The sequence below is a fragment of the Ciconia boyciana genome, chromosome 3, assembly GCF_034638445.1.
Source record: "Ciconia boyciana chromosome 3, ASM3463844v1, whole genome shotgun sequence".
NCBI lineage: Eukaryota > Metazoa > Chordata > Aves > Ciconiiformes > Ciconiidae > Ciconia > Ciconia boyciana.
In genome coordinates this window covers 93352794-93366536 of record NC_132936.1, presented here as the reverse complement: position 1 = coordinate 93366536, position 13743 = coordinate 93352794, and the positions used below count along the sequence as shown (strand labels likewise).

Genomic DNA, 13743 nt, shown 5'->3' with positions numbered 1-13743 from the left:
GGGCTCAGCAGCCTCGCGCGGAGCAAGTGGAGGGGCCGTTGCCGGGGTGCTCGGTGGGGCTAACGACCGCCGCGCTGAGGAGGCACCGCGGCGGCAGGCCTAGGTGCCCCAGCCCAGCCGCGGGCGCCATGAGCTGCGGCTGCCTCCTTGCAGGGCTGCCCGGCGGGCTCCGGAAAACAGGTCAACTGGTTTTCGCCCCGCACTGTGCTGGGGCCCACCCAGAGCACATCCGCAAGGTGCGCGGCAGTGAGGGAGCAAAGCCCCGCCGGCCGCCCCCGGGCCGCTGAACGCCCTCCGCCTCCTGCTGGCAGCCCGGTTGGCTGCGGTCCCTTGCAGAGGAACTCCCTTCGCCCCGCGGCGGGCTCTCCTCCTCTCGCAGCTGGGAGGCGGAGGCGAGGAGCGCGCAGTGAGTGGGAGCTGCCGTGTTTGGAAACAAAGTGGCCGCAGCCCCATTGGGTGCTGCCTCCAAAACACGGCGAGGGGAGGGCGGGCGCTGGCGGGGGGTGGCGGGAGGAGCCGCTCCCCGGCGTTGGCGGCGGGCGAGGTTCCTGTACGGCAACCTTGGCTGCTTGTTAAAAGCGCCGAGGAGTGTGAAAGTTTTACAAACGCTAAGCAAGCATCGCCCTCCCCCAGGGGATGCGGCGGAGAAAAACGAGGCTTGGTGGCGGTGGCATGGGAGGCTGGCAAAACACTCGGTGAGGGGCAGGAGGGTCTGTTGCTGTTACCTCCCCCTCGGCAGGAGCTTAAGGCTCCTTCGGGAGCTAAAAGGGTAGCTTAAAGCTGTCCTTCGGGATAGCTCCGTACGGGGCTGCTGCCTCTGTGTAGTTACGAGGTACCTCCAGTGCCAAACACCTTCAAAAACGTTCTAGCTCCCCGATGCCAGTCAGAACGGGTGCTGATCGGTTGCTGTCACTGAACAGGGGACCCGGGGCTCTGCCCCGCCGCAAAGCCTGTGAACTGCCAAAGGGGAAACCCGCGGACACCGGCAGATCCCGGAGGGCAGGGCCGGGGGAGCGGCCGCATCCCGCGCGTTGCCCGCCGCGGCCGCCAGGCGGCGCCCCCTCCGTCGGACTCCAACTCCCATCCGCCCCTGCGGAGGGAGCCCATAAGGGAGCGAGCGCGTTGCGCCGCGGGGCGCGCCGGGAGCTGTAGTTGTGAGCGGGCGGGGCGCGGGGCGTGCTGGGAGTTGTAGGCTGGCGGCGGACGGGACTCAGTTTCCCGTGGCGCCGCGCGGCGGTTGCTGACGCCGGGGCGGCGGGGCCGGGGCGGGGAGCCCGGGCGGGGAGCGGGCGCCGCACCGGGGCGGCGGGGCCGCGCCGGCCGCCATGGACTCACGGGTGTCGGACCTGTTCGGGGGCTGCTGCCGGCCGGCGGGCGGTGGGGCGGGCGGGGCGCTGCGCGGGCGCGGGGGGCCCGCGCCCGGCGGCGGCGGCGGCTCGAAGGCGAAGAAGAAGAACGGGCGGAGCCGGGGGGGAAAGGCCAACAACCCGCCGTACCTGCCGCCCGAGGTGAGCTCCCCCGGCCGGGCCAATGGCCGCCGCGTCCCGTCAGCCGCGGAGGGGGCGCGTCCCGTCAGCCGCGGAGGGGGCGCCCCCCGCCCCGGGGCCTGCCGCCGCGGGGGCCCGCGCCGCTCTTGGCAGGGCCGGGCAGGGCCCGGGCCCGGGGGCGGCGGGCGCCGCCGCTGCGGGGCTGGAGGGGGCGGAGGGATGGTGTGTCCCCCCGAGCGGCTCGGTGCGACGCGGGCTTGCCGCCCCGCGGCAGCCCCGACCGTGGCAGGTTTGGTCGCGGGTCAGACTGGAGGCAGTTTCTGGAGAGGCTCGGCCGGGGGTCCCGGCGGTGTTGGTGCGGGGTCGTGCCGGGGTTGGGCTAGCAGCCTTGCGGGCCGTCCCGCAGCCCCGGCCCCGAGAGCTGTGTGCCCTCCTGCCCCAGTCTCTCCTCCGGGGTTTGACGTGGCAGTGCGCAGTGCTTGTGCCCCCGGTGCCAGCGAGCTCCCTGCCTGGTCCGCCAAACCCTGTCCGTTAGTAGTACCTCACTGCCTGGCGTCTGTCTGGGGGTGCTTTGCCGTCTGGGAACTAAATAGCTTCGGAAATAAAGCTTTGCTCAACTCGTAGTCCCGAGCATCCTGTTCGCATCTCTCCCTGAGAGCCGATCGGGTGGGTGTAAGTCCCTTTCCAGCTGCCAAACTCATAGACATTGCTCAGCAGGTTCTAGTGACTCCCTTCCCAGCTAAGTTGGCGACTGTTTTCTTACATGGAGATGCAGACAGTACTGACAGAGTGTGAGGCACTTGCCTCTTGCAGCAGGAAAAGATGGCATTGGTAGTAAGTGGGTGTGTTGGTTAGTTCAAGCAGTTGGCACCGCACTAATAGGACTGCCACTGTGGGGAGCATTACATTGCCCTGGAGTTGATTGCTTGGCTCGCTCGGTGAGCTTTCTGTAAAATATATAAGAGCCTGTGCTGGGAGGGAGCAATTCCTCCACAAGGTAGGGCTGTGACTCTTGGCAAGAAGGGAAAACAGCGCTTTGCTACTGTTAGATCTTCTCCACGGGCAGGATTGTCCCCTGCAGCCGCAGTTTAGTTTTTGTTCCTTTCAGCTGGACGCTGGAGAGCGCCCTGTGGTTTCAGCACAGCTTCCTGTCCCTGGCTACCCTATGCAGTATGTGGCCCAGCAAGTCTAGGCTTGTTGCTTTTCTAGTCTCAGCTGCCTTGAAAGAGACCCACCCCCTTATTTAGAGGACACACAGTATGTGAATGTGTTTTTCTTAGAGCTGGAAAGCTGGTAGGTGGTAAGAGAGGAAAACCTGCAAGTACCCTTTTCTCAGTGCACAGCTCCATTGCCCGAGAGCTGAGCTGACAGTTGAGAACTTCCCTCTGTTGGCCTTTTGCCACCATAAGCACCGCTGTGGTTAGGAGCTGAGCTAGAAGGCAAGGAGAGGGCTATTGCCTCTCCTGAGATGCAAATCGGTGTCCAGAGGAAAAGGAAGTGCTTAGTGTTGGCAGCCCCATTTAGTCTGCCAGAATACGTGGCTTCCTGCAGGCTCCAGCCCTTTCTCAGTGGTCCTTAGACCGAATCAGTGGGAAAATTGCTTCAATATTGGCTATACATTCTCTTTGGAAAGCTGGAGCCTGTTGTGGTTGGAGTGAGCTTGGTGAGTACCCAGGCCTTTCTGTGACAACCCAGTCTGGCTCCAGCCCTTCCTGGGAAAGTTCTTCTGAGCACGTTGTGTACAGACAGTCCCGATCAGGTCTGGTTCTCCAGAACTGTCAGGCCAGTGACCAGCTTGCTGTACTGCAAAGAAGTCAGTAGCTTGCTTCCTTATGTCTGTTAGTCTTTCTCTCTTGCAGAGAGAAAATACGCAAGAATATGGAAAGGAGTCAATGAAAAACTAATTGAGTGAGGGAAGGTATCAGTGTGCAGGAGAGGAGGCAGCGACTTTTGTTCCCAGTCCTCTGTTTCTGTGCACATTGGGTGGATGGAAGCTGCTGGATAGGTGGGAGTGGGATGCTGTGGGTAGCATTGTGGGTCATGGATGGGTGAAGGGGGAGACTTTTAATCATATGCTGGCCTGTGCCTTTCTGAAACTGGAACTCTCTCTCTGTGACTGTTAGACTGGCCCTATTCTTTACTGGCAGTAAAAAAATCCTCCCAAAACAGTATCACCCCCTGTGTCCCTCTCTAGTTTTGTGCTCTGGCTTTCATGATGTGGGATGCAAACAGCAGAAACAAACCTAAAGTAAGTTCCAGTTGAGTGTAGGAATGAATGGCAGAAGAGGCTGTGACCTAATACAGTATATTTCTGCCACTTTCCCTCTCTCTGAAACCATCAGCACGAGCTGCAGAGTATCTGGGCAGCTGATGCCTATAGAAGTCCCTGCTGGCACAGCATCTAACCTTTCTGTCTTGTTTCATTCTCTGACCAGGCAGAAGATGGGAACATCGAGTACAAGGTGAGCCTTTTAGGTTCCAGAAGGAGGTCTTCCTCCCAGAGGGTTATTTTGCAGTGAGTAACTTCACCAAAGACAGCATATGGGGAACACGTCCAAGGAAGAGACAGAAAAGTGGACACTGTACTAAGGAATTATCAGTCATCTTCTGTGTCTCTGCCTAGCGATACCCAGTATGCTGAGCTGGAAGAGTTTGATCTCAGTACTCATTTTTATGAATCTGTTTTAGGAGACGAGACCCACTGTGTTTTTCCTGAAATCTTCCTTTTGAGAGAGAGCCACAGGTGTCCCTGATAATTATTTGTCACTTTCTTGTGGCTATTCTGCCATTTGCACTTACTTGCCTCCTGTGTCACAGTTAGGTCCCACAGTGTTGTCTTTACCCCCACAGCAGGCAGGGTACAGATCCCTTTGGCAAGATGCAGAAAAGTTCTTCTACCTTATGTATGCACCTTTGTGAAACCCTTTCTCACCTGTCCTATAGCTTCTGTGCAGACACTAACATGGGCTGTGTTTTCTAGAGGTGGGTCAGAGTTGGGGGCATTGCTTCATGGTGTTGGGTTAGAGAGCTGCTGGCTTGGGCAATGGGATTCCCTCTGCATCCAGGTGGTGACTATAACTACCCCCTCCGTTAAACAGCTAAAGCTAGTGAATCCCTCACAATATCGCTTTGAGCACCTGGTGACACAGATGAAGTGGCGACTACAAGAAGGCCGAGGTGAGGCCGTCTATCAGATCGGCGTGGAGGACAACGGGCTGCTGGTGGGCCTCTCAGAGGAGGAGATGCGTGCCTCGCTCAAGACACTGCGCCGTATGGCAGAGAAGTATGTGTTCCCTTTCATGCAGGACCCGCAGGCATAAACAGCCTCCAGTAGAGAGGCTCTGCCTCAGGAGTCCCCTGAGGAACTGGTGGCTCCATTCTACAAAGCCTCTGTATGACTGAAATTCCCTCATCATGAGGCTCTGGAAATACGAAGGTAGTTATAGGGCTTTTGGCTGGAAGCTTGAGGCTCTTTCCCTGCTATCCCCAGCTTTCATCCCATTCACTTTGCCAGCTGTGATTCTAGAAGTGCAAGAGCTGCGGAGTACAAGTGTGTGTCTCACTCCTTCCTTTTGTGTTTGTGGCAGGGTTGGGGCTGACATTACGGTGCTGCGGGAGAGGGAGGTTGATTACGACAGCGACGTTCCAAGGAAGATAACGGAGGTGCTTGTCCGAAAGGTGCCTGACAACCAGCAGGTAGGGATCTGCGACTTGGCCGTCCTCTCCTGCTGGAGACTTAGAGGCTTCATGCAAGTAGCTTCCTTTTGGGATGGGAGCCCAAACCCTAGAGGCACTTTGTCATAGACTGGCCCATAGCAGCTGCTTTAAAGAGCTGCCAGAGGGAGGCTTGATGATAATGCTTTTCATCTCCAAATTGTGGTTGAGGCAGATAGCAGTAGGGGAAATTGCCTGGATCAGAGGTAAGAAATTACTTCACTTCTACGGCAACAGTTCTGATGCAGGCCAGTGTGCAAACAAGGAAGGATTTAGAGGTCCTGCTGCAGCAAATGGCCTTTTTTGTGATATCAAAGACTGATGTGTTGCATCACAACTCTAGAGAGTGTATCACAACTCCCAGGCAGTGGTTTGCTGGGAGCAAGAGCAGAATCTGAGCAAGATTACACTGCACAGTGTCCATCACGGGGGGAAGCTCTCTGAAGCACATCTCCACTGCCATGTAGTGTTCATGCATGCTCAGCACAGCAGCGGTTAAGTTTCATGATTTCTCTGTTCTTCTTCCTGTAGTTCTTAGACCTGCGAGTAGCTGTGCTGGGGAATGTGGACTCGGGGAAGTCAACCCTGTTGGGTGTCCTAACACAAGGAGAGCTGGACAACGGGCGGGGCAGAGCACGCCTCAACCTCTTCCGGCATCTCCATGAAATCCAGTCAGGAAGAACGTCAAGCATCAGCTTTGAGATCCTCGGCTTCAACAGCAAAGGAGAGGTGAGGGAGTGGGCTGCTGAACTCAGAAAGATGGAGGAGAGTACGACTACCCTCCTGTTACAACTGTGAGTGGGACATGAGGGAAGAGAGGTGGCACAGCTCTGTGTCCCTTTAGCTGAACCTGAGTGCTACTTGTCCATTTGCAACAGATGTTGTTTCTTGCACCCATGGTGAATGATCTCTCCTCGGTAATTCTGAGGTCAAAGTGGATAGACAAGAGCTGGGTTTTCTTCACTTGCCTGCTGGGGCTCCTTCTCTCACCGAGTCCTTATGTTCCTCAGGTGGTAAATTACAGTGACTCCCGAACAGCAGAAGAGATCTGTGAGAGTTCTTCCAAAATGATCACTTTCATTGACCTGGCTGGCCACCACAAGTATCTGAAAACAACCATCTTTGGCCTCACCAGCTACTGCCCAGACTTTGCTATGCTGGTGGTTAGCGCCAACACTGGCATTGGTGAGTGTTGCCCTGCCCGCATGGATTGACAGCAACATGCGAAGAGAAGTGGAGAATGGGGGGAGTGGGTCCTTGTTAGCCGGGAATGGTTGTCAGAAAAAAATATTAGTCTGGAAGCCTCTAATGATTTGTTGTAAACCAGTGCCTATGAGTGCCTGGGAGGGGAGCAGAGCTGGGATCCTTTTACCAGCTGTAGAACACATTAAACTGTACCCTGGACAGAGAGGCTTTGTTTGGAATTTGAGGCTGTGTTTGTCAGAAAAAAAAACCAACTTTGACATATTCTTAGGGGTGCTGAATCCTAAAGCCTTGTAAAAAGGCAGCTGGAGTTCTCCCACATCTTTCCTTGACATTTTTGTGGCTGTTTTCTGGCAAACTCTAGCCCAAAAATGAAAAGTACTGCATCTTTCTGAAACAAACAGATCAGTCACAAAAATTCTTGGTGGTTTTTATTTTTCTGGACTGATGTTTGGTTTTGTTTAAAAGAATAAGTTTGCTTTTTCATTGCCTGATGAACTAAGCAGTTAGGGTGAAATCTCTAGAATGGGCCTGTGGGGGAGAGTCAGGAGACATAGCTGTCGCCTAAACAAGCAACAGTGATGACTGCTACTGCACCTGCACTCTCACTTGTCTCCTGCAGCAGGCACAACGCGAGAGCACTTGGGCTTGGCCATGGCCCTCAAGGTCCCCTTCTTCATTGTCGTCAGCAAAGTTGATTTGTGTTCGAAAGCCACCGTGGAACGGACAGTGAAGCAGCTGGAGCGAATCTTGAAGCAGCCAGGCTGCAACAAGCTCCCCCTGCTTGTGAACTCAGATGACGACGCTGTTACAGCAGCACAGCAGTTTGCACAGTCTCCCAAGTAAGGGACCATTCCTTTCTTCTGGTGGGAGCAGGCAATTCAGACTGGGCTGCTGTGCAGAGCTGGGGAAGGGCAACCACAGGGGAGGTGACCACATCTTGAACATCTTGGCTCCTCATCAAGTTTCCTACCTTTGCATTCTGCAAGAAGGCATTTACCCCTCCCAGGCCTTTTTCTGGGCTCTGGGAGCAGAAGGTGCCTGAGGCTGCACTGGAGTTACTTCTCCATGACAGAAGTGTGGGTTGGCAGGGGACTGGTGCCTCGACCAACCATTGAGGCAGCGGTTACTGCAGTTGTACCTAGCCCTCCCGCTCTAGCCATTTATCGCTGTAGTCTGTCCTCTTGCTAGACTCGGTAGATTCAGAATCCCAGCCACCTTCTGCAGCTGCACTCTGGCCTTCTGCTTATTCCTGTCTATTTGTCTCTCACAGCATCACCCCGATCTTCACACTATCCAGTGTTTCTGGGGAGAACCTGGATCTCTTAAAAGTCTTCCTCAACATCCTCCCTCCACTGACTAACAGTAAAGAGCAGGAAGAACTGATGCAGCAACTCACAGAGTTTCAGGTGCGTAAGGGTAGTTTGTTTCCAGTTCTGGTATTGCACTCATTGCTGTGACATGGGACAAACATCTGGGGGATCTGGACACCATGGGGAGGGATGTGGTGAACTCCTGGACTATTGGGAGACATTAAAGTAAAGAAAGGGCTCACTCTGAAAAAAGCCTGTTGGGCTGGGCTCTGGCCTAACCAAGGGATGCCCATCTCGGGGATAAGATTGTTTCTCTGATTGCCACTTAAAAGGCAGAGGTTCCTCTAATGGGAAGGTAGTGGGAGCTGATGAAAGCTCTGAGATGGTGTCTGATGACCAGCAGAGAGCTCACCTCCCTCCACACAAGGGGTGGGCACCTTGTCCTCATTCTGGAGTGCTGTTTCACAGCTGTCTGAGCAGCTTATTCTTGTTGCCTTGCTGCAGGTCGATGAAATTTATACTGTGCCAGAGGTGGGGACTGTTGTGGGAGGAACTCTGTCGAGGTAAGCGAGGCCAGGCAGACAAGTGTGGGTGTGAATGGTTGCTGGAGTTCCCACAAGGTTAGAGTCACCCACTGCAGATGTGGAAGCAGTGCAAGCTGCTGCCGGATGACTGAGCCAAGTGAGGGTAAAGCCCTACAGGGTGTTGGGAGGTGCCATGAGTAGACCATTGGTCATGTGGTGGCAAGCAGAGAGTCTGCTCTAAAGTTGCTGGATTAGGAATGAGACCTGTAGCGTCCTGAAGGAAGGCATGCTGGGACCCAGAGTTGGCAGAGGTTAGCCATGATCCCAAGGCATTGCTTTCCTCCTTCCTCAAGCAGGGAGAGGAAATGTAGAGGGCAAGTCCTTCAGTCCCAGCAGAGGTTAACTGCATGCTACCCCATGAGAAGGCAGCTGTCCCTCAGTGTTCAGGAGTGATCAGAGCAGTTTGGCTACCAGTGCATCCACACAGAACAGGCGTCAACTGCAGTCTCTCCAGCAGAAACAATGCAGTGTGGCAGAGCACTGGGGACAGAATGGCCCCTGCCTGTACTTGGTATTCTTAGGAGGGATAGTGTGGCTTTTGCTCCTACTGTAGGAAATCCCTGTTCCCACCAGCTTTGCATCCCTGTTAGTTGGTCCTGGGTAAGAGTCCAAGGACACTCACCTCCTTGGCCTTGGGGAGTTTGTGCAGGTTGATCTTGGAGGGTGAAATTTCTTCCTTGTCTCCTGATGAACTCTGTCCTGCTCTTCTGGTTTAGTGGTGGACTTGGCAATGCTAGGTTAACAGTTGTTATGGACTTGATGATCTTAAAGGTCTTTTCCAACCTAAACGATTCTATGATTCTGCCCTGAGCAGTGGGATCTGCCGAGAAGGGGAGAACCTGGTGGTTGGTCCCACTGACGACGGGAAGTTCCTCCGGCTGAAAGTGTGCAGTATCCAACGCAACCGCTCTGCCTGCCGTGTGCTGCGGGCTGGGCAGGCAGCCACACTGGCCCTCGGACCCTTCGACCGCTCCCTGCTGCGCAAGGTGAGTCCTGCTGTTGCCAGGTTGCTCATTGGTTCAGTGAGCAGGCCTGGAGGCTTCCCTGGAGACCCCCATTGGTAGGGTGGGAATGAAGTAGAGATGTTTGCAGGAAACTTGCTGGAAGGGGAGGAAATGGCCAGGCTACGAAGTAGGATGAGTACAAGGCTGAGAATGGGATGCAAGCCCAAGTCACAGAGTGGAGATGTGTTTGTGGTTTTGGGGGCTGTTCAGAAGCAAGGGGACTGGCCCTAACTGATCTGCACTTCGGGTTGTTGTGCAGGGCATGGTCATGGTGAGCCCAGAAATGAACCCTACCATCTGCTCAGTGTTTGAAGCCGAGATCGTGCTGTTGTTCCATGCCACAACTTTCCGGAAAGGGTTTCAGGTGACGGTGCACGTGGGGAACGTGCGACAGACTGCTATCGTGGAGAAGATCCACGGAAAGGTAGGCATGGGAGGAAAGGGGAGGAAGATGGACCTCCCTGTGGGGTTTGTTGGGATTCCACTGTGCCCTCTAATAAAGCTAGGGGCTACTGGTATCTTGGGTAGCTGTGTCCCTTCCTAGGAGCACACTCCATCCCTTTATCCTGCCTATTTGGTTGCTTTTCTTCCCAACATGTTAAAGAATTCCCTCCTCATAAAACAACTAGCATGATGGACTACAGCAAGACTGTGAAGGGAGGTGAACGCTCCATTCTCCAGAGCTTGTGTCATCCTGTCTCCCCTTTGCATACAATAAAGGGAAGGGCTCAAGCCATGCAGTCTGAGGGAGGCAACCTGCTCATTTGCCTCATCTTTTTAGCATCCGCATGCACCTCTCCTGCATGCATTGGTGTGATAGATGGGTCTAAGCTCTCCCTTCTTTTTTTTAGGACAAGCTGCGGACAGGAGAGAAGGCAGTCGTCTGTTTCAGGTTCATCAAGCATCCTGAATACTTGAAGATTGGAGCTAAGCTGCTTTTCCGTGAAGGAGTCACCAAAGGCATTGGGCATGTCACTGACCTCCAAGCCATCACCACCAAAGAAAACGGCCTGGAGGAGTCCCTGGGGACTGGACAGCTGAGCTTCTGACTACCAGTAGGTCAGAGAGATCTCCACTCACCAACACCTGGGGAGAAGGATGGAAGCTCCCATGGCTCGCTGAGTGATGCCTGGAGCTGCTGCTGTCCCGTTCTAGCGTGGGTGTCCCTCCTCCGCACTGTGAGATGGAGCCTGGGAGAATTTCTCACATTCAGTGCCGTACATGGGGCAAGTTAAGCATGTTCTCCACATCGCCTGCAGCTTTTGTTACCCTGCCCTCGTTCAGAATAGATCAGAGGCACCTGCAGACCTGGGCAGGCAAGTTCTGCCTTTGTTTACTGTTTGAAAATTACTGGTTGGGAGGAGCAGAACCCTTGAAGACTAGCAGTGAAGGGATGTTTTTCCATCTCTGACACAAGATCTGGTCCCATTTCTGCTCACTGAGCACTGGGTTGGTAACAATCCTCTCTTGAGTCATCCTGCAGCACATCCTTCTGGGCAGAGGATGGAAGAGGCCCTGCTACCCACAACAGGGGCTTGGTTGAACCTCTCAGAATGCATTCAGGACACTTTTTAACCGTTTTAATCTTGGTTGGCTTTAATCTGCTGTGTGTCCATTTGTGTGTTGGTTTTTGCATTACTCCAATCTGAGTGTCTTACTGTTGGACAAATGTCCTGTTCCCCACTCATATGTACACACTCCTTCAGCATCCTGCTTTCTGACTCCTGGAAAGCCGTGGCTGCTCCGAGTGGCGCAGCCTCCCGATGTCACATCGTGAAGACAAAGTTTGCACTTGTATCTGTTCCTTGCAGCAGCTGGGCAGGAGACCGTTCTGTGGAGCAGAGCGGGGCCTGGGCCTGTGCTGGCGTGTGCAGGTTGTTTCCATGGATGTTCAGCTGATGGTGTCGTCTGCACGTTGGCAGCAGTGGTTTGCAGTGGGCTCCCTGGTGTGGCTGTTCCAGGTCCTGGCCCAGCTTGGTCCTCACGTGCTTGCCTTAATGTGTGAGGAGGACAGGCTGCGTTACTAACACAAAACCAGGTGACTTCTGTTGTTTAGGTGTGATTTGACAGTGGCGTGATTTTATTTCTGTTTCTCCTGGAGGAAGAATTCTTTTCTTTCCCTTGCCACTGGGGTTTGTTGTCAGAGGAAAGCCGATGTTGGCAGCAAGGACTCTGTGCACAAAGAGTGGAGGACGTTTGTCTCCCTCTTGCTGTCGTGCAGCTCCCGTGTAGCCTGGAGGGTGCAGCAGGGGCTGTATAGCTGTACATAGGTTTTTCGTTTTATTGTTGACTGTTAGACCAAATGTGTCTACTGTGCGCAACAGGCCTTCAGCCAGCCCTGTCACATGGCATGGTGGCCTGCCAGCCCTGACCGAAGAGGAGGGCGAGGGCCTGTGGTAGCACTCGGACACCCAAATAGCCCTTCTACCACCCTGAGAGCAATTTCTGCTTCTGGGCTGCTGGCACAGGCAGTGCCTGTGGGGCTGAGCGGCCCGTGCTGATCTGTGGATGTTGCGAAGTGGTCCTCTCTGCTGGGCTGGGCTCTGGCAGTGGGGAGGTGGCGGCTGTGCCCTGCGAAGAGCATGCTGAGGCATGGGGAAGCCGGTGGAATAGTGGTATCAATGAAGGGATTCAGAGGCAGCTCAGTAGTGACAGGAGTGCCCTGTCCCTTGGCGGGAGCACTGACCCAGTGAAAATCGGCTTCTTCCCCATCAGCCCAGCAGTGAGACAGCAGCTGCTGGCTCAGGGTCGCTGCTCACGCACGCAGGATCCCTCTTTCTTCCCATCCTGGCAGTGGTCTGGGTGTTACAGTGACATGGTCTTGCCTGCAAGAAGGACAGATCCAGCTGCCAGCAGGCTCTTCCCTTTGGTGCTAGTGGGTCACAAAAAAAGCTGCCTGGGGGGGTGGGGGGGACTCCAGCTGTTTGCAGCAGCCCTGGTGTTTTCTGCCCCAAAGCGGGCATGGGGTGCTGTGACCTTCTCTGAAGTAGCTGATGGCTGGTCTCACCTTGTCCCTGCCATCTGTGGCATGACTGTTCTTGGTGCCATGCTCTTCATAATTGCTGTTTTGTTGTCTTGAATTTTTCTAATGCTGGGGGTTGTCCCTGTTCCCCAAGCATCTATATATAAATGTACAGAATAAAGATGTTTTATTGAGCTTGCTGAGTGGTACAATGAGCGAGGGTGGAGCTGGGCTCTTGCCCTGCTGCCCTTGGAGCTGGGTCACGGTTGGAGATGGCTGCCCTTCACCCCTTCCTAAGCTTCCTGCATTCAGCCCTATAAATACCATCCTGTGGTGTGGAAGGAATGCACGCACGCTGCTGTTTACAACCGTGCTCTCCTAGCTTATCTGAGCAAGCCTGGGTGTGCAGCCTGGGGTGACAGGCAGCCACGTCACACTGAGCACAGCGCTTTGGGCTGCCGTGGGTGGAACGGGCTGGGGTGGGTGCTTCCTCACAGCCACAAATTCCCCCGGAGCCTAATTAAAGGGATGCTTTCTAGGGCACACATCTAACTGGTGGTTTGTTTTTAAAAATAGCTTCGACCTTATCAAGGGGTTTGCAACTGCCTTCTCTCCATGACAACAGGTTGTTCCCTTGGGACAAGCAGAGGCAGAAAGGCTTCCCTGTGAAGGTGACTTATGTCACTGAAGGGATTTGCCTGTTCTCAACTTGTTTTTGTGGCATGTAGTGGCATCTGCTGAGTCCAGTCCTGCCAGACACTTAGGAAATGAGATGTGCTGCTGTCACAGGAGCATGAGGCAACGCTGCCAGACTGGTTGGTACTTCTCTTTACATGAGGACTTTGCAATGTGAGGACTGTCATTAATGGGAATAACTCTATAATTCCTTCCTCTGCTGATTGCCAGCAGAGCTGCATGCGCCAGAATGAGCTTCTTGTGCTTCCTGAAATCTCACAACTGTGTTGTTGTGAAGTATTAGACCCGCACTGACAGCAACATAGCAGCTTCCCAGCACAGGCTGTCTGCTGGAAGGAGAGCAGTTCGATGGCTGCAAGTAGGACAGTGTAGTTCAGAAATGAAGGGGAAATAGCACATGCAAATACAGCTGCACTTTGCATCATTATCAGCTGCCTGCAAGGCGCTCTCCCCCTGCTCAGAGAGGGGAAGCCTGCAGCTGATGAAACCCTCTGAAAAGTGTGTTTCCAAACCCCACCCAGTGCTGCCTTGACGTGGCACATTCCTTCCTCCTGCCCTAAGAGCTGAGTTCAAATTATTGGCAGCAGCACTTCTGGTAGACGCTGGCGGGCTCCAGGCAGCTAGCAGCGTAGCACGAGCTGAGCCCTGCTGGGTCTCTTGCCCTGGAGCCAGTCTCACCCTCTCTCAGTGCCCACTTGTCCCCTCCATGATATTGTGCTTTGTTGGCTGTTGTAATTTGTGGAGCGCTGGGGCAGCCACTCTGATGTGAACTGTGGCCCA

At 54.6% G+C, this 13743-nt stretch overlaps 1 protein-coding gene across 3 annotated transcripts; it reads left to right on the top strand.

The window, feature by feature from the left end:
* The first annotated feature begins 12 nt into the window (after window positions 1–12).
* Window positions 13–12461, top strand: GTPBP2 (GTP binding protein 2). 3 transcript variants are annotated; one of them, XM_072856650.1, is made up of 12 exons: window positions 13–236; window positions 3923–3949; window positions 4586–4770; window positions 5075–5183; window positions 5733–5930; window positions 6212–6386; window positions 7027–7246; window positions 7678–7813; window positions 8222–8280; window positions 9113–9287; window positions 9565–9729; window positions 10157–12461. In XM_072856650.1, the coding sequence occupies exons 1-12, from the start codon at window positions 129–131 to the stop codon at window positions 10352–10354; spliced, it is 1755 nt and encodes a 584-aa protein (XP_072712751.1). In that variant the 5' UTR covers window positions 13–128; the 3' UTR covers window positions 10355–12461. The 3 variants fall into 3 exon arrangements, with proteins under 3 accessions (XP_072712751.1, XP_072712750.1, XP_072712749.1); XM_072856649.1 differs by lacking the exon at window positions 13–236 and adding an exon at window positions 1311–1508 and having other exon boundaries at window positions 9116–9287; XM_072856648.1 differs by lacking the exon at window positions 13–236 and adding an exon at window positions 1311–1508.
* The last annotated feature ends 1282 nt before the right edge of the window (window positions 12462–13743 follow it).

What these genes read in the sequence shown, in the direction of transcription:
- GTPBP2 (XM_072856648.1), top strand. Translation starts at nt 1,326, where the DNA reads ATGGACTCACGGGTGTCGGACCTGTTCGGGGGCTGCTGCCGGCCGGCG. An exon ending in CGCCGTACCTGCCGCCCGAG is followed by an intron (nt 1,509 to 3,922) that starts GTGAGCTCCCCC and finishes TTCTCTGACCAG; the next exon opens with GCAGAAGATGGGAACATCGA. An exon ending in TGGAGAAGATCCACGGAAAG is followed by an intron (nt 9,730 to 10,156) that starts GTAGGCATGGGA and finishes TCTTTTTTTTAG; the next exon opens with GACAAGCTGCGGACAGGAGA.